Below are 27,678 nucleotides of genomic sequence, written 5' to 3' on the forward strand. Positions count from 1 at the left end.
TGGTTGTTTATTATATTATCTATTGAGTACTGTATTTACAAAACTATTGTGCTGCTGCAAGCAAGAATTTCATTATTCCATTTGACAGTACATATGACAGTAGAACACTTGACCCTAGACGATCTAAAACAGGTAAAGTGCCTAGACCTCTCGTTAGCCAGTTGTATTAAAAATATCAAAAACGGCAGATGCTGGAACTCAAATAAAATTAGTAAACATGGGAAAATACTCAGGCCAGGCACCCTTGTGAAGAGAGAAACTTAATATTTCAGGACAAAGGCTCTACCTCAGTACTTTGACTTGGCTTCCCCACCTCTCTACCACCTAGATTAACATTGTTTTCCTTTTGCATGCTCATGCAGGGTCTTTGACCCGAGTGGTTAACTGTATTCCTCTCTCCATTGACCAGCTCAGATCTCCCTGCCCTTGAAACTTTGAATTTATTTGAGGCTGGTGTATTATCCTGAACGCAAGGACTGTAGAGTTAAACAATGCCTCCCTTCCATTGACTCCATATACGCTACACAATGCTCCCTTCCATTGATTCATCTACTCTACATGCTGCCCTTCCATTGATTCCATCTGTTCTACTCACTGCTCCCTTCCATTGACTTCATCTACTCTACACGCAGCTCCCTTCCATTGACTCCATCTACTCCACATGCTGCTCCCTTCCATTGCCTCCATCTACTCTACACGCCGCCTCGGCAAGGCACCAGCATAATGAAGGATGAGTCTCTCCCCAGACCCTCTTCTCCCATCAGGCAAGAGGTACATAAGTGTGTAAATGCACACCTCCAGATTCAGGAGGTTTCTTCCCAGTTCTTATCGGACAACTGAACCATGCTATCATCAGCTAGAAAGCGGTCCTGACCTCCCATCTATCTCATTTGAGACCTTTGAACTATCTTTAATCAGACTCTAAAGTTATATCTTGCACTAAATGTTATATCCTTTATCTGTGCACTGTGAATGACTTGGTTCATGGATGGACTTTTCTTTGACTGGGTAGCACACAAAACAAAGCTTTTCACGGTACCTCGATACACATGATTATAATAACCTAAAACTAAATGCATAAAGTCAGTTTATTGATAGGTTCCATGCCTCACTAAATGAAGGGGATGCAGGGACTACTTTGGTCTCATCGAGCGAATTAGTCACGGTCAAGATGCAATAAACTGCACAGAGATTCCATTCAGTTCCATTCATTGAGCAGTGACTGTAATTCTAATATACTGCTCCTCCGCGTGCTATGAATGCCCTTTCTGTGGACTTCCGCACACGAGAACAACCTCCAGTTTAGTTTATTATTGCCACGTGTACCAAGGTAGAGTGAAAAGCTGTTTTGTTCCATGCGATCCAATCAGCAGAAAGACTGTAAATGATTACAATCAAGCTGTCCACAGAGTACAGCTACAGGAGAAAGGGAATGATGTTCAGTGCAAGATAAATTGCAGTAAAGTCCGTTCGTATTGTTCAAAAGTCTCCAATAGGGCAGATGGTAAGTCAGGACCGCTCTCTAGCTGGTGAAAGGATGGTTCAGTTGCCTGATAACAGCCAGGAAGAAACTGTCTCTAAATCTGGAGGTGTGCATTCTCAAACTCCTGCACCTCTTGTCTGATGGGAGAGAAGAGAGAGCCTGGTCCTTGATTATGTTGGTGGTCTTGCCGAGGCACAGGGAAATTTACTTGGAATCAATGGTTTTTGTGATGGTCTGGGCTGCTTCCACAATTCTCTGCAATTTCTTGCAGTCTTGAATGGAGCTGTTTCAAAACCATGCTGTGATGCATCCCGATAAAGTATTAAATTCAATCAATGTTATTAAATCGAAGACCAGCCTTGAAAACAAAACTTGTATCAACGGAGCCTTCCCACAGTAATCAGGCACCATTGTTTCTTAAGAACTCAGGCAATTTCATTGCAGGAGGCTGCTTGAGAGAGCAGCTTTGGAAACTGGCACCTACAATAAACCATGAGGACCCCCTGATTTATGGGGCAACAAAGAGCCACTCGTAACCCAGGGGCCACTGTCCGTCCTCCCTCCCTGGTCCCCACCTGTCCCCTTCCCCTGGGGGTCTCTAAGGAAGCAGCTGCCGCTCTCTCCCCACTCTTCTACTCCTCTCTTCCCCGTCCCCACTCGCCCCACGGGAGTCTCTGATGAAATAGTTCCCACCATCGCTGCCCACTCATCCCCCTTGGGGTCTCTGATGAAATAACTGCACCTCTCCCCCTCACTCCCCTCCCTCACATGCTCCTCCCTCTCTTCCCCAGTACACCCCGAGTGTCTCTGATGAAATTGCCCCCCTCGTCCCCAATCCTCTCCCCCTACCCCAGTGCACTTACCCCCTGGTGAAGTAGCTGACCATTTCCTCTCTCCCCTGTACTCTCCCTGGGTTTCCTCTCTGCCCTCTGGCCCCCTCTCCCCCAGTACTCACCCCGTGTCCTTTCTCCCCCTGCCCCCCTCCCTTGTACTCTCCCCCTGGGCCCCTCTCTTCCCCTGTACTCACCCCAGGGTCCTCTCTTCCCCTGTACTCACCCAGGGTCCTCTCTTCCCCTGTACTCACCCAAGGTCCTCTCTTCCCCTGTACTCACCCAGGGTCCTCTCTTCCCCTGTACTCACCCCCCGGCCCCCTCTCTCCCCCTGGCTCCTGTACTCTCCCCCTGGGCCGCTCTCCCCCTGTACTTTCCCCCTGGCCCCTCTCTCCCCCTGTACTCTCCCCTGACCCCTCTTTCCCCCTGAACTCTCCCCCAGGGCCCTCTCTCCCCTGTACTCACCCTGTGGACCCTTCACTCTCCCTGGCCCCCTTCTCTCCCCCTGTCCCTCTCTCACCCAGGGCCTCCCACCCTGGGCCCCTCTGCCCCCTTGTACTCTCCCCCTGGCCCCCTCTGTCCCTGTACCCTCTCCCCCTGGCCCCTCTCCCCCTGTACTCACCCCCTGGCCCCTCTACCCCTGGCCCCCCTCTCCCCCTGTACTCACCCCCTGGCCCCTCTCCCCCTGTACTCACCCCCTGCGGGTCTCTGATGAAGTAGCTGCCGCTCGACCCCTGGCTGATGCGCTGCGGGTGGACGCCCAGCTCCTGCGCTTGCTCTGCGCGCCGCAGCGCCTCTGTCATCTCGGGCTCGTCGGGGAACTCGTTGAGGACGGCGGGCGCGTGCCCGTGCCAGTGCGCGTGTCCGTGCGCGCCCAGTAGCGGCTGGCGCTCGTGCCCGCGGCCGGGGGATCCGGGTGGAGAGGAGGAGGAGGAGGCGGAGGCGGCGTGTACACGCACCGCGCCGCCCGCTCCCGCCGCCACCCGGGTGCCCGTGGCCGCCGTGGCCGTGGCCAGGTAGGTGTCAGGCGGCGGCTGGAGCGGCGAGCGCAGCGGGCTGGTCTCGTCCATGAAGATGGAGCGGCGGCGACACTCCTAGTCCCTCCACTGCCCGCACCGATGGCGCAGCTTCCGGTTCTATTAGAAACTTCCGGTCTTCCCTCCCCTTCCCGCTTCCGGCAGCGGCCATTACAGCTTCCGGTGATGATGTCAGCCTGTCCAGAAATTGGTGTCTGAAGAAGGGTCTCGACCCGAAACGTCACCCATTCCTTCTCTCCCGAGATGCTGCCTGTCCTGCTCAGTTACTCCAGCATTTTGTGAATGAATACCTTCGATTTGTATCAGCATCTGCAGTTATTTTCTTATACAGAAATTGCTGTCAATGGGACTTTCAGATCAGGGAAATCTTGGGACCAATACAATACAATACAATTGACTCCTTCCACTTCCTCCAAACCAGAGGCGTAGCTATGGGCACTCGCATGGGCCCTAGCTACGCCTGCCTCTTTGTCGGGTACGTCGAACAATCCCTGTTCCAGACGTACACTGGCCCCATCCCCGAACTCTACCTCCGCTACATCGACGACTGCATTGGTGCTACCTCTTGCACCCATGCAGAACTCACTGACTTCATACACTTCACCTCCAATTTCCATCCTGCCCTTAAATATACCTGGACTATCTCTGACATCTCCCTCCCGTTTCTGGACCTCACCATCTCCATCACAGGAGACAGACTAGTGACGGACATTTACTACAAGCCCACCGACTCGCACAGCTATCTGGACTACACTTCTTCCTACCCGGTCCCCTGCAAAAAGTCTATCCCCTACTCCCAATTCCTCCGTCTACGCCGCATCTGCGCCCGGGATGAGGTGTTTCAGACTAGGGCTTCCGAGATGTCCTCATTCTTCAGAAAACGGGGCTTCCCCTCCTCCATTATAGATGAGGCTCTCACTAGGGTCTCTTCTACATCCCGCAGCTCCGCTCTTGCTCCCCCTCCCCCCACTCGCAACAAGGACAGGATCCCCCTCGTTCTCACCTTCCACCCCACCAGCCAGCGGATCCAACATATCATCCACCAACATTTCCGTCATCTACAACGGGACCCCACCACTGGCCATATCTTCCCATCCCCTCCCCTCTCTGCGTTCCGCAGAGACCGTTCCCTCCGTAACTCCCTGGTCCACTCGTCCCTTCCTACCCAAACCACCGCAACCCCGGGCACTTTCCCTTACAACCGCACGAGATGCAACACCTGTCCCTTTACCTCCCCCCTCAACTCCATCAAAGGACCCAAACAGTCTTTCCAGGTGAGACAGAGGTTCACCTGCACCTCCTCCAACCTCATCTATTGCATCCGCTGCTCTAGATGTCAACTTATTAATATCGGCGAAACCAAGCGCAGGCTCGGCGATCGCTTCGCTGAACACCTGCGCTCGGTCCGCATTAACTTTTTTTTTTTTTTTTTTTTAAATCAAAAAATACTTTATTCAAATAATAAATATCATTCACAAAACATATTTTTAAACAAGCCCATCCGACATTTCCAGAGGTTACATTCGATACAGACATTCACTTAGATATTTACTTACATTTAGACATTTACCCAGTATCCCTTATTTGGAGGGGCGTCTCTCTCCACCATGTTAGGATGCTCTCTATGGTGCAGCGGTAGAATGTCGTCAGCAGCTGTTGGGGTAGACCAGACTTCTTCAATGTTCTTAGGTAGAACAGTCGTTGCTGTGCCTTCTTGACCAGCGCAGCAGTGTTATTGGACCATGTTAGGTCCTCCGAAATGTGAGTGCCCAGAAACTTGAAGCTGGATACTCTCTCCACACTGTCCCCGTTGATAGAGATCGGGACATATTCCCCGTTGTGTGATCTACGGAAGTTGATGGCCAGCTCCTTGGTCTTGGTGGTATTTAGGGACAGGTTGTTATCAGAGCACCAGTCCGCCAGGTTCTGCACTTCCGCTCTGTATTTTGTTTCATCACCGTTGGTGATCAGCCCGATCACCGTTGTGTCATCTGCAAACTTGACAATGGTGTTGGTGTCGAATGCAGGAACACAGTCGTGTGTGAAGAGGGAGTAGAGCATGGGGCTCAGGACACAGCCCTGTGGTGTGCCGGTACTCAGGGTGATAGTGGAGGACAGGTGCGGGCCCATGGAACCTTTGCTCAATGAGATCTTCAGATCAAGGAGATCTTGGGATCAATGGGACCTTTGCTCCATGAGATCTTCAGATCAAGGAGATCTTCACGTTGATAGGACTTTCCCATCAATGGGACCTTCTGATCAATGACATATTGAGATCAATGGGACCTTCCCATCATTGAGACCTTTTCATCCAATGTACAATTTTTACCAAAGCCAATTTAACCTACACATCTTTAGAATCGTCTTTAGAACCAGCACACCTGGATTAAACCCACTCGATCACAAGGAGAACATACAAACTCCGTACAGACAGTACCCGCAGTCAGGATCGACCCGCGGTCTTTAGACCTGTAACTCCATCCGCACCAACCCATCTCCTAAACCTCCTACTATTTTTATAATATAAAAAATGTAACACCTATGTCTGTCCACTGATGCAAACTCCTTCCTTTGCAGTAATCCTGCTCATGCCCAGTTTATTCCTTAAGTCTGTTCATTAGTACAATTTTCACAGATAGGTAGTTTTCATGAGAACGAATGGTGAATTTGTCACAGTAATTCCACTGACAGACTGTGGAGAAAACATAATGTAAATTGTGTAATGTGTACCAGGGCAGCAGGGTGGCGCAGCGGTAGAGTTGCTGCCTCAGAGCGCCAAAGTTCCGTGTTCGATCCTGACTACGGGTGCTGTCTGTGTACAGAGATTGTCGTTCTGGGCTTGTATTCACTGGAATCTAGAGGATAAGAGGGGATATTATAGAAACATATAAAATTCTTAAGGGATTGGACAGGCTAGATACTGGAAAAATGTTCCCTATGTTGGGGGAGTCCAGAACCAGGGGTTGCAGTTTAAGAATAAGGGGTAGGCCATTTAGGACTGAGATGAGGAAAAACCTTTTCACTCAGAGATTTGTGAATCTGTGGCATTCTCTGTCACAGAAGGCAGTGGATGCCAATTCACTGGATGTTTTCAAGAGAGAGTTAGATTTAGCTCAGGGCTAACGGAATCAATGATATGGGGGGAAAGCAGGAACGGGGTACTGATTTTGGATGATAAGCCATGATCATATTGAATGGCCTACTCCTGCACCTATTTTCTATGTTTCTTCCTGTGACCGTGTGGGTTTTCTCCATGTGCTCCAGTTTCCTGCCACACCATAAAGATGTAAAGCTTTGGAGGATAAATCCAGAAAGGAACCGTAGATACTGAAGATAGACACAAAGTGCTGGAGTAACTCAGGCAGTCAGGCAGAATCTCTTGAGAGAAAAAAAAAGATGGGTGACATGTCGGGTCGGGACCTTTAGGTTAATTGGCTTAAGTGAAAGTTATAAATTGTCCCTAAACTGTAGGATGGTGTTCGTGTACGGGGTTTCACCGCAGATTCGATGGGCCGAAGGGCCTGTTTCCACTCTGTACTTCTAAAGTCTAAAGTAAAGTCTTAATTCTGTCCCAGCGTCCCCACGGGGAATGCATCGCTTTGAGGGGTTTTGCAGGGATTAGCGTGAAAGCTGAGCTCTTTCGCACGTCCACTGACAACAAGCCCGGGCTCAGCAAGGAGCGTCCCAGCTGATCAAAGCGGCGTCCCTAGCAACCGCCTGCTGCAACCACAGATTAATAGCAACCGCGAAGGTCGCCACATCCTCTTATACCGCACAGCTTTGAAGTTTACGCTGCGACTCCGAGCCGTTTTTATTGCATTATTCCATGCCCCGTCCTTTATATTAAAGACTGCAAACTCGAATGGGTTTGTAAGTTGCATCGGAGCGGCGGCGGGTGCAGAACCGATGTCTTTCTCGCCAGATCTGCCTTTCTCCCCCGTGTCAAGCCTCTCCTTCTGCCTCAACGGACTGACGTGTCGAGAGAGGTACAGTATGCCCGAGGGCAAGCGCGTCTGCTGATGCTAGAAGCCTGAAACTTTAAAGAATCGGAGGTGTTGTAGAGATTCAGCTGGTCGGGCAGCGTCTCTGGAGAGAAGGGGCTAAGTTCCTGTTTTCAGGTCGATGGAATCACGGGCCAAGTAGCCCACTCCCTACTTTGGTAGCCACAGGGTGGAGTGAGGATAAGGTTGAAGGGAGACAGAAATTTAAGGTGAGAGGGGCAAGATTTTATTCCTTGGAGTGCAGGAGGGTGAGGGGTGATCTAATAGAGGTGTATAAACTTATGAGATGAATAGATAGAGTGAATGCACAGAGTCTTGACGACAAATGTGTCTGGGAGAGACAGGCAATGAACTTTGTGACACTTATGTATGTGTGTGTGTATATATATATATATATATATATATATATACACACATATACATATATACAAAAAAAATAATTTGGACATACAAGTAGATGGGTTGACTAACAAGTTTGCAGACAACATCAAATTTGGAGGAGTTGTGGACAATGAGAAAAGCTGTCAAAGGACACAGCGAAAGATCGATCAGGTACAGATATGGGCAAAGAATGGCAATCAACCCCCTCCCCATCACCTGTATCTACCTGTCACTCGCAAGGCTTTGTCCTTACCCTCCTCTCTTCCAGCCCCCCCCCCCCCACCTCATCAACCTGAAGAAGGGTCCTGACCCAAAACATCATCTATCCATGTTCTCCAGAGATGCTGTCTGACCCGCTGAGTTGTTCCAGCACTTTGTGTCTTTTATTTGTAAACCTGTATCTGCAGTTCCTTGCTAATCTGTGTTGTTCCCTGACCACAGCGACACCCCCAAGCGCAGACTGAAGCTCTCCCCTGACGATGGGAACCCAAGCCCCGAAGCCTTGCTCGTTGCTGCAGAGACCAAAACATCTACAGGTCTGTACAAGTTGCCTCAACTGGTTGCTATGGGGCCTTATTCTGACCAGGGTGGAGGCAAAGAGGGCAAACACAATGCAGCAAACTCTCATTATTACCTCTTTAGACCTCTTTATTACAGGTTTCTGTTACAGCAGATTGTCCCTCTAAGAACACAGGCTGCTTCTTACACTGCAGAGATTATTGGCATTGGCAAGGTATTGACATTTATAAGACATTGACATTGGCAAGGCATTGAAGTTGACAAGGCATTGAAGTTGACAAGGCATTGAAGTTGACAATGCATGAAATTGGCAAGGCATTGCTTCCATTGTACTGGAGTTTGGTGTGATTGTATTTATGTGTAGTATTATCTGATCTGTTTGGAAAGCATGCAAAACAAAGTTTTTGACTGTACCTCAGTACACGTGACAATAATAAACCTAAACACAGTAATGCTCACTCATCATTGCATTGGAAGGAAGAATGTAGACAATACACGCAAGTCCCTTGCGTGGGACTTAAATTTTACACAAATGTCTGACAAACCCACAGTTTTCTGACGGAAGTAGGAACATTGCCCACTGTCCCAAAGCAAAGAACTCTGCAATTTCTTTCTGATGTCTTAAAGGTGGCAGGGATCTTCTGAGCAAACGCTAAATCTGGAACCAGGACTGTAAACAGGTTAGTTACTTGTATTAATTGTGTGATTTTTATAGGTCGATCGCCCATCTCACCATATGGACTGGAGCCAAAGAGAAAACACACCAGGTACAGCTTGATAGAAGTATATAAAATTATGAGAGGCATAGATAGGGTAGACAGTCAGAACCTTTATCCCAGGGTGGAAATGTAAAATACTAGAGGGCACGGCTTTAAGGTGAGAGGGGCAAAGTTTAAATGTGCGGGGCAAGTTTTTTTTACAAAGAGGGTGATGGGTGCCCGGAACCAGCTGCCGGGGATGGTGGTGGAGGCAGATGCAATAGTGACATTTAAAGGGGCTTTTAGATAGGCACATGGATATGCAGGGAATGGAGGATTATGGATTATGTGCAAGCACGTAAGAGTTGGTCTTGGTGTCATGTTCAGCACAGACATTGCGGGCCAAAGGGTCTGTTCTTGTCTGTACTGTTCTGTGTTCTATGAGATACGGGGCATTTCATCCATGCATAGGGGCGGCACAGTGGCACAGCAGTAGGGTTGCTGCTTTACAGGGCCAGACACCTGGGTTTGACCCTGACCTCAGATTCTATCTGTGTGGAGTTCGGACATTCTCCCTGTGACCGCGTGGGTTTTCTCTGGATGCTCCAGTTCCCTCCCACATGCCAAAGACGTACAGGTTTGTAGGATAATTGGCCTCTGTAAATTGCCCTTGGAGTTTGGGATAGAACTAGCGTGAATGGGTGATCGCTGGTCAGCATGGACTCGGTGAGCCCAAGAGCCTGTTTTCAAAAAGTTCATCCTGTTTATTACGTGCTTGAGAGAGTCTGAAGGGGAGGGATCGTTAGTTTTGTTAATTCATCTTAAATGTGTGCATCTTTGGTAAGGCTGATATTAACTGCCTACAGAAGCTGGCACTAGTCAGAGCAGACCAAATCAGTTGATTGTTACATACATAAGGATGCAATGAAATTCCTTGTTCACACGAAGCTCCTAGAGTAAAAAATGATAGATACAACAGTAAACACAATGACTGATGCCATACTGCAGAATGGTGCAAATACCACGTATCAGGATAGGGAAAGAGAGATTGATTGACCAATTGAAAGATACAGCATGGCAAAGGCCCTTTGGCCCATCGAGTCCGTGGCGAACATCGATCACACTAGTTCAATGTTATCCCACTTTCGCGTCCACTCCCTACACACCAGGCGGCAATTTACAGAGGCCAATTAACCTGCAAACCCGCATGCCTTTGGGGTGGGAGAGGAAAAGGCCTAATTATGCTCCAAGAACGTATGAACTTTGAAACCGGAGCACCCAGAGGAAACCCGCACGGTCACTGGGAGAACGTGCAAACTCCACACAGACAGCACCCAAGCTCAGGATTAAACCCAGGGCTCTGGTGCTGTGAGGCAGCAGCTCTATCAGTGTGCCACTGTGCACAAAATGGTTTAAAATTGCAAAGAAGCTGGTGGGAAGGATGGATAGAACAGGGAAATATCTGTGATATTTCAGGCAGGGTTTGTTCAGGGTATCAGGGGTTATGGGGAGCAGGCAGGAAAAAGGGGTTGAGAGAGGGAAAGATAGATCAGCCATGATTGAATAGCTGAGTAGACTTGTTAGGCCGAGTGGCCTAATTCTGCTCATATAACCTCAGAATTATGAACATGAATAAAGTGAGAGTAGGTTGATTTTTAATATTGTTCTTTACTTGTAGCCGGACTCCCACAAGGCAGAAAGCTTCTAAACCGGTAAGATACAATAACAACTCAATTTATCTAATAAGACAGCAGATAATCGCCCTTGTGTCTGTTCTCTTCAGATTGTTGACACTGATTGTTGTTTAAAGTACTGTACCTGGATGCCTTTAGAAATTGGCGCCACAGAGCCTCTAGTGGCTGAAGGTTGCAGCTACAGTAACCCAGAAAACTCGATGCATCAGATTAATATATCACATATATATCACATTCATAGCAGGGCAACTAAGTTTTGGAACAGAAGCTATGAAAAGCACAATAATTTCTGATCCAAATTATGTTCCACATTGAACAAAGAACAGAACAGTAATAAAAAGGAGCTGCAGATGCTAGTTTATACCAAACATAGTCACAAAGTGCTGGAGTAACTCAGTGGGTCAAGACGGCATCCGTGGAGAAAATGGATAGTTGACGCTTCAGGTCGAGACCCATCTTCAGACAGTTAAAGAACAAAACAGCACAGGAACAGGCCCTTCGGCCCACAATATGACTTTCATATGAAGAAAGACTGGATAGACTAGGCTTATACTCGCTGGAATTTAGAAGACTGAGGGGGGATCTTATAGAAACATATAAAATTCTTAAGGGGTTGGAGAGGCTAGATGCGGGAAGATTGTTCCCGATGTTGGGGAAGTCCAGAACCAGGGGTCACAGCTTGAGGATAAGGGGGAAGTCTTTTAGGACCGAGATGAGAAAACATTTCTTCACACAGAGAGTGGTGAGTCTGTGGAATTCTCTGCCGCAGAAGGTAGTTGAGGCCAGTTCATTGGCTATATTTAAGAGGGAGTTAGATGTGGCCCTTGTGGCTAAAGAGATCAGGGGGTATGGAGAGAAGGCAGGTACAGGTTACTAAGCTGGATGATCAGCCATGATCATATGGAATGGCGGTGCAGGCTTGAAGGGCCGAATGGCCTACTCCTGCACCTATTTTCTATGTTTCTATGTTTCTAATATCCGTGCTGAATACGATGCCAAGTTAAACTAATCTCTGCCTGCAGGTGATCTATATCCCTCTTAAACATGTATCTATCCAAAAGTCTCTTAAATGTCACTATTGCATCTGCCTCTGCCACCACATCTGTCAGTGTGTTCCATGCGCCCACCACCCACTATGATTAAAAAAAACAATCACCCCCTTTAAACTCTGCCCTGTGTTGTCTGAGTCCATGTGCCCGTGACACTGCTGCAGGCAGGACTTTCATTGCACCTGTACCCCACCCTACTTATGCAGATGGCAAGAAACTCAACTTCATAATCCAACATCCTCTGCTTTCGTTCTACAGATGAGGCTTCTGGATAAAATACAGATGAACGCAGAAGGAAATTTGCGTCGACTGGGAAAGGAAAATGTAAGACTGAACGCCCGAACCGTTTCGTTTTAATTTTCCTCGTGGTCAGATTTCCTCCTCGGATCTCAATGATTGAATGATACTTTATTGTCACATGTACCTCGGTACAGTGAAATGCTTTGTTTTGCGCACAACCCGATAAAATCTTACAGCTGATGCCACCTAGGCAGTGCACAAGTGTCTGGTGCCGTCAAAGTTACAGAAGTTCACAGAACATTCCTATCTACCGCCTACTGCCACACATGGAAGTAGCTCCCCCCCCCCCCCCCCCCCACAGTGTCCTCCGCCGTTCCTGCCGGCCCCCCACTGGTCGCCCCATTGTTCTCGATGACCCACCTCGCTCTTGAAGCTCTCAACACTCGCCTCACTCTCGGTTCCCTCCTCACTCTCGGCAGCGCGGGTCCCATCGACTTGGAGCAGGAAATTGTTAAAACCTCTCTTACATTGGTGCAGGTGCACTGACCAGTAACCAGCAGAGTGCATTGGGTGGATTTATCCTCCCAGCCCTGGGTGATGGGTGTAGGTTGAGTGTGTGATGGGACAGTGTAGAGGGAGCTTCACTCTGTATCTAACCCATGCTGTCCCTGCCCTGGGAGTGTGTGATGAGACAGTGTAGAGGGAGCTTCATTCTGTATCTAACCCATGCTGTCCCTGCCCTGGGACTGTGTGATGGGGCAGTGTAGAGGGTGCTCCTATATCAACTCTATCCTATCCAGCATATCCAGTTTATGCATGATGACAGAATTTTCTGTTCATTAGTCCTCAAGCTCTCCTTACACAATGCTATTCACAACAAATTGTAAGTAATAGTCTCTGTCCATGTTGAGTCCTTAGGTCTGCACAGTGGCACAGCTGGTAGAGCCACTGCTTCACAGCACCAGAGACCTAGGGTTCGATCCTGACGTCGGGTGCTGTCTGTGTGTGGAGTTTGCAGGCTCTCCCTGTCACCGCGTGGGTTTCCTCTGGGTGCTCTGGTTTCCTCCCACATCCCAAATGTTTGTAGGTTGATTGGCCCCCGGTAAATTGCCCCCTTGTGTGTAGGTTGTGGATAACGTGGGATAACATAGAACTTTACTTTAGACTTTTAGAGATACAGCGCGGAAACAAGCTATTCGGCCCACCGAGTCCATCACTCCCTACACCAGCACCATCCTACACACTGGGACAATTTAAAATTTTACTGAAGACAATTAACCTACAAATCTATACGTCTTTGCAGTGTAGGAGGCAACTAGAGCACACGGAGAAAACCCACGCGGTCACAAGAAGAACATACAAACTCCGTACAATAGACAATAGGTGCAGGAGGAGGCCATTCGGTCCTTCGAGCCAGCACCGCCATTCAATGTGATCATGGCAGATCATTCTCAATCAGTACCCCGTTCCTGCCTTCTCCCCATACCCCCTGACTCCGCTGTCCTTAAGAGCTCTATCTAGCTCAGACAGCACCCAGGATCGAACCAGGTCTCTGGCGCTGTAAGGCAGCAATTCTACCGCTGCACCACCGTGCCACCGCTTCACTAGTGTGAACGGGTGATCAATGGTCGGTGTGGACTACCCGGTGGACCAAAGGGCCTGTTTCCATGCTGCATCTCGGAACCAAACCAAACTTTGTGCGGGAGGGGGGGTTGATACTGAGCTGAGCACTTTGCTATGTTCATCCCAACAGGACCATGACTGTGAGCAATCAAGGTCTCCTCTCTCGTCGCCTATAACTCACATCGGCAGTAAACGAGGCGAACTGGAAGATGGACTTCAAACCCCAGCACAGAAAAAACGGAAAAGCGGATTCCTCGCAAACTCGGAGGCGGAGTCGGGACGGGTAAACGTTGTGATTGCCACCCTCTTATCATTCAGTTGGAAAGGGGGCAGAAGAGATTTACCAGGATGTTACCTGGGCTTGCGGGCTTGAGCGGATGTTATCTGGGCTTGGAGAGGCTGGACAGATTGATTGAATTAACCTGATTGAAAGATACAGCATGGAATCCAGGCCAATTTTGAAAGTAAAGGCAGAAGATTAAAATGTTTGATGATCTTTTTGTAACTTTGTCGGTGCCAGAAACGTGGCGACTCTTGTGTACTGCCTAGGTGAGGTCTGCTGTATGATTTTACTAGATTGTATGCAAAACAAATAACTTCACTGTACCTAGGCACAAGTGACAATACAGTATCATTGAAGAGCACAAGGAAATACAACACTGTATGTCTTGCTGAGTCAAGGTTTATGATAATACCATAAGTCATAGGAGCAGAATTATGCCATTCAGCCCATCGAGTCTGAGGAGAGTGGGGTTGAGGAGAATGTTGAGATGAAAAATTGGATCAGCTGTGATTGAATGGTGGAATAGATTCGATGGGCTGAATAGCCTAATTCTGCTCCTATCTCTTGAGCTTTTGATGACACTGGGCCTATATTCACTGGAATTCGGAAGAATGAGAGGGGACCTAATTGAAACGTAGAGAATAGTGAAAGGCTTGGAAAGTGTGGATGTGGAGAGGATGTTTCCACTAGTGGGAGAGTCTAGAACTAGAGGTCATAGCCTCAGAGTTAAAGGACTTTCTTTTGGGAATGAGATGAGGAGGAATTTCTTGAGTCAGAGGATGGTGAATCTGTGGAATTCTTTGCCACAGAAGGCTGTGGAGGCAAAGTCAGTGGATATATTTAAGGCAGAGATAGATAGATTCTTGATTGGTACGGGTGTCAGAGGTTAAGGGGAGAAAGCAGGAGAATGGGGCACCGTCTGTATGGAGTTTGTACGTTCTCCCCGTGACCTGCGTGGGTTTTCTCCGAGATCTTCGGTTTCCTCCCACACTCCAAAGACGTGCAGGTTTGTAGGTTAATTGACTGGGTAAATGTAAAAAAATTGTCCCTGGTGTGTGTAGGATAGTGTTAATGTGCAGGGGTCACTGGGCGGCGCGGACTTGGTGGGCCGAAAGGGCCTGTTTCCGCGCTGTAGAATCTAAATCTAAAAAAAATCTAAATGGGGTTAGGAGGGAGAGATAGATTAGCCATGATTGAATGGCAGAGTAGACTATGGGCCGAATGGCCTAATTCTACTCCGATCTCTTATGGTCTTATGATGTCTTCTGGTCTGTTAGTCGTGTAACCAGCCGAGAGTTTCTGCCAGGGAGGTAACGGAGAAGTGCCCGTTGCTTGTGTAACTTCTTCGCCAGCGGTGAGTCAGCATCTGGGGAGGGTATATCTGCTGAACTGGTCCAAAAGCAAATTTTTGCTCTCATTCCCGATTCTAATCCCATTTCCAGGTTTACAATTTCCGGCGTCTCTTCTGTTCCCAGAAGATGGAAGTTGAAGACATTCCAGACGCGGCGAATAAACAAATCATCCGTGATTCCCCTCAGGTTAGAGTCCTGACCTCCCACCTACACCATTGGCGACCCTCAGACGGTCTGTAATCGGATTTTACTGGACAATACCGGAGTCTGAAGAATTGTCTCGACCTGAAACGTCACCCATACTTTTTCTCCAGAGATGCAGCCTGACCTGCTGAGTTACTCCAGCACTTTGTGTCTTTCTTTGGTATAAACCAACATATGCAGTTCCTTTCTACATACTTTACTGGACTTTTTCTTGCACTAAATGTTATTCCTATTACCCCATTATCTATACACTGTGGACAGCTTGATTGTAATCATGTATAGTTTTTCCATTGACTTGGGTAGCACGCAGGAAAAAGCTTTTCACTGTACCTCGGTGCACGTGACAATGAACTAAACTAAACTAAACCCTTCCCTCTCACATCCACCCACCAGCCATCTTCTCCCAATCCCTCTCACTACCTCTCCTGTTTCCCCTACCCACCAGCCATCTTCTTCCAATCCCTCTCACTACCTCTCCTGGTCCCCCCCACCCACCAGCCATCTTCTCCCAATCCCTCTCACTCCCTCTCCTGTTCCCCCCCACCCACCAGCCATCTTCTCCCAATCCCTCTCACGACCTCTCCTCTCCCCCCCCTCTCACCTTCCCTCCTCCTTTCTGCTCCAAGTGTAAATGGAGGTTTGTTCTGTGTCGAACCCGTGTTGTCCCTGCCCTTTCTTTTTGTTTTTTTTACAAATAATTTATTCCAAAACAAAACCAAACATACAAAGTAGTAACGCGATCAAATCCAAAGCTGCCTGTTTCGGCAGTTTACAAACAAAACAATTATCAAATTAAAGTTCTGTCAACTTTGTCAATAATACATTCGACCTCCCGCGGCGACCAGCGTTCATGGAAGGCCTCCAGCGTCCCCGTGGACACCGCGTGTTCCCTCTTCAGGGACACGCGAGCACGAACGTAACCCCGGAAAAGGGGCAGGCAGCCGACCTCTGTGCGGCCGTCGACTACCCGCTGCCTGGACCCGCGGTAGGCCATCTTGGCCAGGCCCAGGAGCAGACCGACAGGGAGATCCCACTCCTCCTTCTGGACCCTCCCCCCTCTGTACCGGGTGCCCAAAAATCAGGAGCGTAGGACTAAAATGGAGCCAAAACCTGAAGTGCAGCCCCTTCAGACACTGGAACAGAGGCTGCAACCTCCCTGGGAGTGTGTGATGGGACAGTGTAGAGGGAACTTCACTCTGTATCTAACCCGTGCTGTCCCTGCCCTGGGAGTTTGTGTGGTTTGATTGTGTGTCTGTGAAACAGGAAAGTGTCACATTGTAACTGTGATGTTGCTGGTCATTGTGGGGGGACCATTTGCCGGGGAGGGGAGTATTGACAGGGGGCTAACTAGTGTCTCCTTACCACTTGATCTAGGCCTGTCTTCTGCCAGTGGAGGAGGGCCAGCATCAGGATCTAAAGTACATTGCTGCCCAAACGGTGAGTATTCCATGCAAAAGGTGCAGAGAAGATTAACGAGGACGTTGCCAAGACTCGTGGGCCTGAGCTCCGGGGAGAGGTTGGCAGGCTAGGACTATTCCTTGGATCGCAGGAGGATGAGGGGTGATCTTATAGAAGTGTATAAAGTAATTAGAGGATTTGAAAGTCTTTTACACAGAATGGGGGAATCAAGAACCAGAGGCTTATGGTGAGGGGGGGGGTAAAGATTTCATAGGAACCTGAGAGCCACCATTTTCACACAAAGGGTGTTGGGTGAGCAGCCGGAAGAGGTAGTTGAGGCGGGTACTATCACAACGTTTAAAAAAACATTTAGTCAGGAACATGGATAGGACTGGTCTCTAGGGAAGTGGACCAAATGCAGGCAGTTGGAACGTGTAAATGAGGCATGTTGGTCGGTGTCGGCAAGTTAGCCCCAAGAGCCTGTTTCCACACTGTATGACTCTATGACTCAAGGCGGCACTATGACTGAAGTTGCTGCCTCACAGTGCCAAAGACCCACGTTCGATCCTGACCTCGGGTGCTGTCTGTGCGGAGTTTGTACCTTCTCCCTGTTTCCTCCGGGTGCTCCGGTTTCTTCCGCATGCAAGTTTGTAGCTTAATTGGCTTCTGTTAATTGTCCCGAGTGTGTAGGATGGAACTAGTATACGGGCGATCGCTGGTCGGCACGGACTCGGTGGGCCGAAGGGACTGTTTCCGTGCTGTGACTCTAAAATAAACTGAAAAATAGATTCTATAAAATTTGGTGATTATCCCGTTGTTCTTCATGAGTTGCGTTAAACAGACATGGCGGTGTGTATCCCGCAGGTACCTGAGTGGCTGTACATTATTTTGGTATTCCCAAGGCGGGGAAAGGAACAGTGGGAACACAAAGTCCAGCTGTTTGCTGTAACAACTGTCTCGCAACAGCTGTGCTGTATCCGCTGTTCCAGGTGTAGACTCCTATATATCGGCAAGACAAAGGCGCAGACTCGCAGACTGTTTCACTGAACACTTACGCTCAGTCCACCTGGACCAACCGGTTGTCAAACATTATGACTTCTCTTCCCATTCCCATACTGACCCTTTAGCACAGTTATCACGCGACAAAAGCTTTTCACTGTTCCTCAGTATCTGGGATGGCGGGACTTTCATACGAGGAAAGACTGGATAGACTGGGCTTGTACTCGCTGGAATTTAGAAGACTGAGGGGGGATCTTATAGAAACATATAAAATTCTTAAGGGGTTGGAGAGGCTAGATGCGGGAAGATTGTTCCCGATGTTGGGGGAGTCCAGAACCAGGGGTCACAGCTTAAGGATAAGGGGGAAGTCTTTTAGAACTGAGATGAGAAAACATTTCTTCACACAGAGAGTGGTGAGTCTGTGGAATTCTCTGCCACAGAAGGTAGTTGAGGCCAGTTCATTGGCTATATTTAAGAGGGAGTTAGATGTGGCCCTTTTTGCTAAAGGGGTCAGGGGGTATGGAGAGAAGGCAGGTACAGGCTACTGAGCTGGATGATCAGCCATGATCATATTGAATGGCGGTGCAGGCTCGAAGGGCTGAATGGCCTACTCCTGCACCTATTTTCTATGTCTATGTTTCTATGTGACAATAAACTAAAATCAAAAATTTCTGTCCTGGGACTCCTCCACTGTCAGAGTGAGGCCACACGCAAATTGGAGGAAGAGCAGCTCATATTTCGCTCGGGCAGCTTACAACCCAGCGGTTGAATGTTGATTTCTCTCAGTTCAAATAACTCCTGCATTCCCTCTCTCCACCCCCATCCCCTCCTCCACCATCCTAGTCGTCCTTCTAGTTCCACTGTTCACATCCTTGTATCCCTTTGTTACCACCCCTCCCACAGCCAACAATGGGTCATCATGGGCTCCACCCTTCCTTGGTCGTCTGTTGCTGGCCCTGCTTTGTTCTGGCCTTTTCCTACCTCCAGTTCCCCCTCCCCCTCTACTTTCAGTCTGAAGAAGGGTCCCGACCCCAAATATCACACATCCTTTTTCTCCGGAGATGCTGTCTGACCTGCTGAGATACTCCAGCACTTTGGGTGTACCTTCGGTATGCCTGCAGTTTCTTCTATACATTTTGTTTGGGATTTGTTTACAGGTAGCTGAGTTGCTGATGGAGAGCTTTGATCACCTTATCGATGAGTATGTTATTGTGGATTGCCGTTACCCTTATGAATATGAGGGAGGGCACATTAAGGTACGTCCTGTAGACACAGGGAACTGCAGGTGATGGCATTTTGTGTAGAACATGTTTTTTATCTGCACTTGCTACCCTTTCAATACATGAGCTGCCTATTTGAATGCAGAAACAAGAAACTGCAGATGCTGGTTTACCAATGAAGACACAAAGTGCTGGAATAACTCAGTGGGTCAGGCAGCATCTCTGGAGAACATGAATAGGTGACGTTTCAGGTCGGGCCCGAATCCAGACACAGGTGAGGGGGGTTTCATTGGCAGATGGTTGGACAAAGGCCAGAGAAGTGTCTACAACTTCGTTAACTTGTCCCCCCAATAATAATCTAAATCTCTGGAGCACATGGGAAGGTGACATTTTGGGTCTGGACCCTTCTTCAGACTCCGAAACGTTACCAACCCATGTTACCCAGAGATGCTTCCCAACCCGCTGAGTTACTCCAGCACTTTGTGTCTTTTTGAAAAACCATCATCTGCAGTTCCTTGTTTCTAGACAATCCTGGGGTTATCCTAGTCAGGGTTCAACCCTGACTACCGGGACTGTCTGTACAGTGTTTGTACGTTCTCTCCTTGACCGCGTGGGTTTTCTCCGGGTGCTCCGGTTTCCTCCTACGCTCCAAAGATATTCAGGTTTGTACATTAATTGACTTTGGTAAAATTGTCAATTGTTCCTAGTGTGTAGGAGTGGCAGGTCAGCATGGGCTGACTCGGTGGGCTGAAGGGCCCTTTTCCGCACTGTATCTCCAAACTAAACTAATCTATGTGTATGTAAACCAAACTGATCTATGTGTATGCGAATGTGTGCTTGCGTGTGTGTGTGGGCATTCATGCATTTGTGCGTGCACTATAGAAATGCAGGTATATCCTACTGCAATTTTAGTTTATTGCATTGCAATTGATTTTGTAAGGTGTATGATGTCTGAACGTTTGATGACTCTGGGCCTGTACTCGCTGGAGTTTAGAAAGATGAGGGGGGTTTCATTGTGAGATTGCAATTTACCAAATTGTGAAAGTCCTGGAGAGAGTGGATGTGGAGAAAATGTTTCCTCTAGTGGGAGACTCTAGGGTCAGAGGGCACAGACTCAGAATAAAACAACCTATCTTTAGAAAGGAAATGAGGAGGAATTTCTTTCGTCAGAGTACGGTGAATCTGTGGAATTCATTGCCACGGACAGCGGTGGAGGCCAAGTCTTTGGGTATTGATAAAACAGTGATTGACAGGTTTTGATTAGTATGGGTGTCAAATGTTATGGGGAAAAGGCAAGAGAATGGGGTTGAGAGGGAAAGATAGATAAGCCTTGATAGAATGGTGGAATAGACTTGATGGGCTGAATGGCCTAATTATGCTCCTATGTCATGAACTTTTTAGTTTAGTTTAGTTTAGTTTAGTTTATTGGCATGTGTACTGAGGTAAAGTGAAAAGTTTTTTGTTCTGAGCTATCCAGTCAGCAGAAAGACTATACCTGATTATAATCGAGTTATTCACAGTGTACAGGTACAGGATGAAGGGAATATTGTTTAGAACAAGATAAAGTCCAGGAATGTCCGATCAAAGATAGTTCAGAGGTCTTCAATGAGGTAGATGGGAGGTCAGGTTATGGGGTCTCTTGTTGATAGGATGGTTCAGTTGCCTGATGACAACTTATAAAAATGACTAAAGCAATAATATATATGATTGTAAAGCTTACAAATATAAATGCAATGCAATAAAGTAAGATGACACGTCCTTGCAGGATGCCGAGAGGAGGATGTCTCCGCTCTGCTCTCACCGCTCACTCTATCTGTTTGCAGGGAGCGCTGAACCTGTACACGGACGAGCAACTGGTCAACACTTTCTTCCCGACTCCGCTGTGGCCTGGGTCAGCGAGGGGACGTTCTGTCATCATCTTCCACTGCGAGTTCTCCTCCCAGCGAGGCCCCAGGGTGTGAGTGACACAGCAGTCCTGCTCTCTCCCCCCCTCTCCGCACTCTCCCCCCCCTCAGCTCTCTCCCCCCTCTCTGCACTATCCCCCCTCAACACTCTCCCCCCTCTCTGCACTCTCTCCCCCCAGCACTCTACCCCCTTTCCGCACACTCTCCCCCTCAACACTCTCCCCCTCTCCGCACTCTCTCCTCCCAGCACTCTCCCCCCTCTCCACATTCTCTCCCCCCAGCTCTCTCCTCACTCTCTCCCCCCTCTCTCCCCCTCAACACTCTCCACACTCTCTCCCCTTCAACACTCTCCCCCCTCTCAGCACTCTCCCCCCTCTCCACACTCTCTCCCCCCCCCCGCACTCTCCTCCCTCTCTCCCCCTCAGCACTCTCCACACTCTCTCCCCCTGCTTGATGTAGGAAACATGTTCCCAATGTTGGGGGACTCCAGAACCAGGGGCCACAGTCTAAGAATAAAGGGGAGGCCATTTAAAACTGAGATAAGAAAAACCTTTTTCACCCAGAGAGTTGTGAATTTGTGGAATTCTCTGCCACAGAAGGCAGTAGAGGCCAATTCACTGGATGAATTTAAAAGAGAGTTAGATAGAGCTCTAGGGGCTAGCGGCATCAAGGGATATGGGGAGAAGGCAGGCACAGGTTACTGATTGTGGCTGATCAGCCTTGATCACAGTGAATGGCAGTGCTGGCTTGAAGGGCCGAATGGCCTACTCCTGCACCTATTGTCTATGTTTCTAACACTCTCCCCCCTCAGCCTCTGTCCCTCACGACTTGCTGAGTCTTCTCTCAGTTATCCTCCCCTGAACCGGCTGGAGACCAGCATATAGGTGCGCATGCACGCAGACACGCATACACACGCACGTACATGTGAACACATGCACAAGCACGTACATGTGCAAGCACACATACATACACACCCACTCATACATAGATATACACAAACATATGCACACACACGTACAGACACACAGACAAACACACAAAACAAGTGTACATATACACACACAGGTCGGGACCCTTCTTCAGACTGATTGTAGTGAATGCAGTGAGAGGGGAGAAATTTGGATGAGAAAGGGGTGCGAGATAAAGTTTGACAAGTGATAGGTGGGTACAGGTGAGGGGGAACAAAGAAAGACAAAGTGGGGGAGTAACTCAGTGTGTCAGGCAGCATCTGTGGAGAACATGGATAGGTGATGTTTTGGGTCAGGTCCCTTCTTCAGACACAGGTGAGGGAGGGTTTGATTGGTGGAGTGTTGGACAAAGATGTGTAGACATCTTAATTGACTTGTTCCCCCTGTAATATTCCAAATATTTGACATCCACAGCTGTCGGAGCCTAAGACGACTGGATCGGAATATAAACGTATATCCCAGGCTCTGCTTTCCTGAGCTTTACCTTCTGAAGGACGGCTACAAGCATTTCTTCCAGCAGTTTGAGGTAACCCAGTTGGATGCCCCACTAACAGGGTCAACCTAGGGGGTATTTAAAAAGGGAGAGGTCAGATATCTTTAGACTTTAGAGATACAGCGTAGAGACAGGTCCTTTGGCCCACCGAGTTCATGCCGACCAGCGATTCCCCCTTACACTACACTATCTTACACACTACGAACAACTAACAATTCTACCAAAGCCAATTAACCTACAAACCTGTATGTCTTTGGAAAGTGGGAGGAAACCGGAGTTCTTGGAGAAAATCTACGCAGTCATAGGGAGAACATGCAAACTCTGTACAGACAGCACCCGTGCTCAGGATCAAACCTGGGTCTCTGGCGCCGTAAGGCAGCAACTCTACCGCAGAGCCCCAGTGCCACCCTGGTCTATCCTTCGGTAACCTTGATCACGGACCACAACTGGCACAGTGGCACAGCTGGTAGAGCCGCTGCCTTACAGCACCAGAGGTCCAGGTTCGATCCTGACCTCAGGTGCTGTCTGTATGGAGTTTACACGTTCTCCATGTGACCGCATGGGCTTCCTCCGGGTGCTCCAGTTTCCCCCCCACATTCAAAAAGACCTGCAAGTTTTAAGGTTAATTGGCTTCTGTAAATTGTCCCTAGTGTGTAGGATAGAACTAGTGCATGGGTTTGATTGCTGGTCGGTGCAGACTCGATGGGCTGAAGGGCCCGTTTCCACGCTGTACAGTATCTCTAAAATTAAATTCCACTAATCTTCATGTCATGGAACATAAAACAGTGCAGCACAGGATACCCTCTATGGCGCACCCTCAAAAATCATCAATAAACTTCAATACATTCAAAACTCCGCTGCCCGTCTACTCACACACACCTCGATCCGTGACCATATCACCCCCGTCCTTTATAAACTCCACTGGCTCCCCATCCCCCAGAGAATCCAGTACAAAATCCTCCTCATAACCTACAAAGCCCTCCATAACCTGGCCCCATCCTACCTGACCGACCTCCTCCACAGGCACACTCCCACCTGCACCCTCCGCTCTGCCGCTGCCAATCTCCTATCCCCCCACATCCGGACTAAACTCAGATCCTGGGGGGACAGGGCTTTCTCCATCGCTGCTCCCACCCTATGGAACTCACTACCCCAAACCGTTAGAGACTCCCCCACACTCACCACATTCAAAACATCGCTGAAGTCTCACCTGTTCAGTACTGCCTTCAACCACTGAAGGTCACCTCACCTACTGTCTCCTTTCTCTGTTCATTTATTTATTTACTTATTTATCTATTTATTAATTTCCCTATGTTCTCAAAATCTCTGTAAAGCGTCTTTGAGTATATGAAAAGCGCTATATAAATAAAATGTATTATTATTATTATTATTAATCAGGTCAAACTCAAGTACAATAGGTAGAGCAAAGGAGAGAATATTCACCGATCACCCAAAACATTATGACCACTGACAGGTAAAGTGAATAACATTGATTATCTTGTTACAATGGCACCTGTCAAGGGGTGGGATATATTAGGCAGCAAGTGAACAGTCAGTTCTTGAAGTTGATGTGTTGGATGCAGGAGAAATGGTCAGGAGTAAAGACGAGTGACTTTGACAAGACCCAAATTGTTATGGCCAGACGACTAGGTCAGAGCATCTCTGAAACGGCAAGGCTTGAGGGGTCTTCCCGGTCAGCAGTGGTGAGTACCCACCGACAGTGGGCCGAGGAAGGACAAACCACAAACCGGCGACAGGGTGTTGGGCGCCCAAGGCTCATCGATGACTTAGATGAAGGGATTAAAAGTACGATTAGCAAATTTGCAGATGATACTAAGCTGGGGGGTAGTGTGAATTGTGAGAAAGATGCAATAAGGCTGCAGGGTGACTTGGACAGGTTGTGTGAGTGGGCGGATACATGGCAGATGCAGTTTAATGTAGATAAGTGTGAGGTTATTCACTTTGGAAGTAAGAATAGAAAGGCAGATTATTATCTGAATGGTGTCAAGTTAGGAAGAGGGGATGTTCAACGAGATCTGGGTGTCCTAGTGCATCAGTCACTGAAAGGAAGCATGCAGGTACAGCAGGCAGTGAAGAAAGCCAATGGAATGTTGGCCTTCATAACAAGAGGAGTTGAGTATAGGAGCAAAGAGGTCCTTCTACAGTTGTACCGGGCCCTGGTGAGACCGCACCTGGAGTACTGTGTGCAGTTTTGGTCTCCAAATTTGAGGAAGGATATTCTTGCTATTGAGGGCGTGCAGCGTAGGTTCACTAGGTTAATTCCCGGAATGGTGGGACTGTCGTATGTTGAAAGGCTGGAGCAATTAGGCTTGTATACACTGGAATTTAGAAGGATGAGGGGGGATCTTATTGAAACATATAAGATAATTAGGGGATTGGACACATTAGAGGCAGGAAACATGTTCCCAATGTTGGGGGAGTCCAGAACAAGGGGCCACAGTTTAAGAATAAGGGGTAGGCCATTTAGAATGGAGATGAGGAAGAACTTTTTCAGTCAGAGAGTGGTGAAGGTGTGGAATTCTCTGCCTCAGAAGGCAGTGAAGGCCAGTTCGTTGGATGCTTTCAAAAGAGAGCTGGATAGAGCTCTTAAGGATAGCAGAGTGAGGGGGTATGGGGAGAAGGCAGGAACGGGGTACTGATTGAGAGTGATCAGCCATGATCGCATTGAATGGCGGTGCTGGCTCGAAGGGCTGAATGGCCTACTCCTGCACCTATTGTCTATTGTCTATTGTCTATTGTGTATTGTCCATTGATGCGCGAGGGCAACAAAGGCTATCCTGTCTTGTCCAAACCGACAGAAGGTCTACTGTGGCCCAAGTCACAGAAAAGTTTAATGTTGGTCAGGGAGGAATGTGTCACAATACACAGTGCATCGCAATCTGCTGCGTATGGGGCTGCACACGGAGGACCAACAGCATATTAGGCAGGTAGTCATAATGTTTTGGCTGATCGGTGTAGTTCTCAGCATTGTACCATCAGTTCAACAGACAAAGTCCAATTTCCGCAATGGGATAGAGGTGAATCAGACAGGACCCCAGCTTATGGAAGGACCGTTCAGAAGCCTGATAACAGAGGGGAAGAAGCTGTTCCTGAGTCTGAGGTCCTAGGATTAATTTTTGTGAAAGATCACTGGTTATTCGCATGCAACAATGAACCTTTTCACTGTACCTCGGTACGTGTGACAATAAATTACACTAAATGGAAAGTTTTTTTCAATGAAAAGTTTTTTTGTTACATGCTATCCAGTCAGCAAAAAGATGATACAAGAAGGAAGTAACGTTTGTGCAACATAAAGTTCAGTAAAGTCCGAGTAAAGATAGTCCGAGGGTCTCCAATGAGGTAGATGGGAGGTCAGGACCACTCTCCAGTTGGCAAGAGGACGGTTCAGTTGGCTGATGTTTTGCTTCATGGTGCCTGGGTGCATCCACAGGCTTTGGCCTTGTTCCTCTGTCACGCAGACACTCTGTGAGCCTCGGGGATACGTCCAGATGTACCACAAGGATCACCGGGAGGAGCTCCGCGCCGCGCGGATGAAGGAGAGACGGTCGTCCGGACGTTGCAGGCGGAAGGAGCTAATAGGACCAAACGTACACTGAGAGTGGAAGGTCACTGAACATAGAACGGCACAGGAACAGGCCCTTTGGCCCACAATGCCCATGCTGGACATGATACTTTGAACAACCTGTGCCCTCTAATTTATGTGAATGTGGAACAGTACAGGAACAGGCCCTTCAGCCCACACTGTCGGTGCTCTACATGATGCCTTGAACAATCTGTGCTCTCTAGTTCATGAACCTTGTGAATATGGAACAGTACAGGAACAGGCCCTTCGGCCCATAATGTCTGTACAAAACATGATGCCCAGACCAACATGTTCTCTAGTTCTTGATTCCCCTATTCTGGGAAGAAAAGGACTGCGCATTCACCCTATCTATTCCTCTCAAGATCTTGTGCACCTCTATAAGATCACTCTTCAGCCTCCTGCGCTCCCAGGAATCAAGTCCTAGCCTGCCCAACCTCTCCCTGCTCAGGTCCTTGGGTCCTGGCAGCATCCTCATGAATCTTAAATCTATGTCCTCACAGGATGATAAGGCGTGATCTACGGAGGTGTATAAAATGATGAGGATGATAGATAGGGTGAATGCACACAGTCTGTTACCTAGAGTGGGTAAAGGAGGGCACAGGTTTAAGGTGAGAGGGGAAAAATTAAAAAAGAACCTATATACGGGCAACACGGTGGCGCAGCTGGTAGAGCCACTGCCTCACATTGCCAGATACCCCGGATTGATCCTGACCTTGAATGCTGTCTGTGCGGAGTTTGTACATTCTCCCTGTGACTCCGAGCACTCCAGTTTTCTCCCACATTCCAAAGACGTGGGTTTATAGGTTAATTGGCCCTCTGTAAAATTGCCCCTAGCACGTAGGGAGTGGAAGTGGGAAAACATAGAACCAGCATGAATGGGTGATCAATAGTCAGCATGGACTCGGTTATACATGTGGCATTAATACATGTTAATGCATGTTAATACTTCATAATACTTAATTATACATTAATATATGAATACATGTGCTATACATGTGGTACCAGTTTACTCGTTAGTTTAAGTGTACATTATACACGTGGTGCATCACATGTTAATACATATTAATACATAAAATAATATATTAATACATGTGTTACCAGTTCACTAGTTATTTTATGAGAGTATTATACATGTGAAATTACGGTTCAATCACAGAGTCTGCAGATTTATGTGAATTTACAGCTTGAAATTTCTGTCTCAATCGGTTAGTTTTGCATCGTAATTTGCACTAATGATGGCAATAGGTGGAAATGTTGTTGTTGTTTGCTGGAGGCAGTACGATATTTATATCTTGTGGATTTGTTTCGGGGAAAATAAAGATGTGAGTTCAAAGGGTTAGTGCAGGAAAGGTGTGTTGTTTCCAGCCTGTGTCTGGGTCTGTAGCCTGGTGAACACGCCTGCCACTGTATGTTTCTTTTTTTTTCCCTAATCAGATGTGCAGCACTTTGGTCAACGTGGGTTGTTTTTAAATGTGCTATACAAATAAAATTGACTTGACATTGTCACCGCGGTGCCTGCCCGGAAGGTGCAAAGTCTCGTCGAGATCTGCCCGAAGGCTCGTCGGTCAGCGGGACCGGGAGGGATCTGGAGACGTCGGACGGACGTGAGGAGCCAGGGCCTGTAGGACGGTGAACCAGGCAGGGTAACGCCTCCAGCGCCTTCAAGGTCAGCTGCCAGAGTAGTCTCTGGAACACGAA

At 48.2% G+C, this 27,678-nt stretch overlaps 2 protein-coding genes across 2 annotated transcripts in view; one reads left to right on the top strand and one right to left on the bottom strand.

Moving 5' to 3' along the window:
* The window catches only part of pi4k2a (phosphatidylinositol 4-kinase type 2 alpha), a 22,514-nt gene extending 19,092 nt beyond the window's left edge, over positions 1-3,422 (bottom strand). Inside the window, exon 1 of the mRNA XM_078413329.1 lies at positions 3,009-3,422. Coding sequence (XP_078269455.1) covers positions 3,009-3,383 — 375 coding nt within the window. The 5' untranslated portion in view covers positions 3,384-3,422. The remainder of the gene's footprint in view (positions 1-3,008) is intronic.
* Positions 3,055-27,359, top strand: cdc25d (cell division cycle 25 homolog d). Its single transcript, XM_078412717.1, has 12 exons — positions 3,055-3,329; positions 8,174-8,268; positions 8,967-9,018; positions 10,628-10,661; positions 11,951-12,016; positions 13,686-13,838; positions 15,281-15,376; positions 16,769-16,831; positions 18,949-19,047; positions 20,835-20,968; positions 22,298-22,409; positions 25,856-27,359. Exons 1-12 carry the CDS (start codon positions 3,055-3,057, stop codon positions 25,991-25,993), a joined length of 1,317 nt encoding a protein of 438 aa, XP_078268843.1. The 3' UTR covers positions 25,994-27,359.
* Positions 27,360-27,678: the final 319 nt, after the last annotated feature.

The sequence above is a fragment of the Rhinoraja longicauda genome, chromosome 16, assembly GCF_053455715.1.
Source record: "Rhinoraja longicauda isolate Sanriku21f chromosome 16, sRhiLon1.1, whole genome shotgun sequence".
NCBI classification, from domain to species: Eukaryota; Metazoa; Chordata; class Chondrichthyes; order Rajiformes; family Arhynchobatidae; genus Rhinoraja; species Rhinoraja longicauda.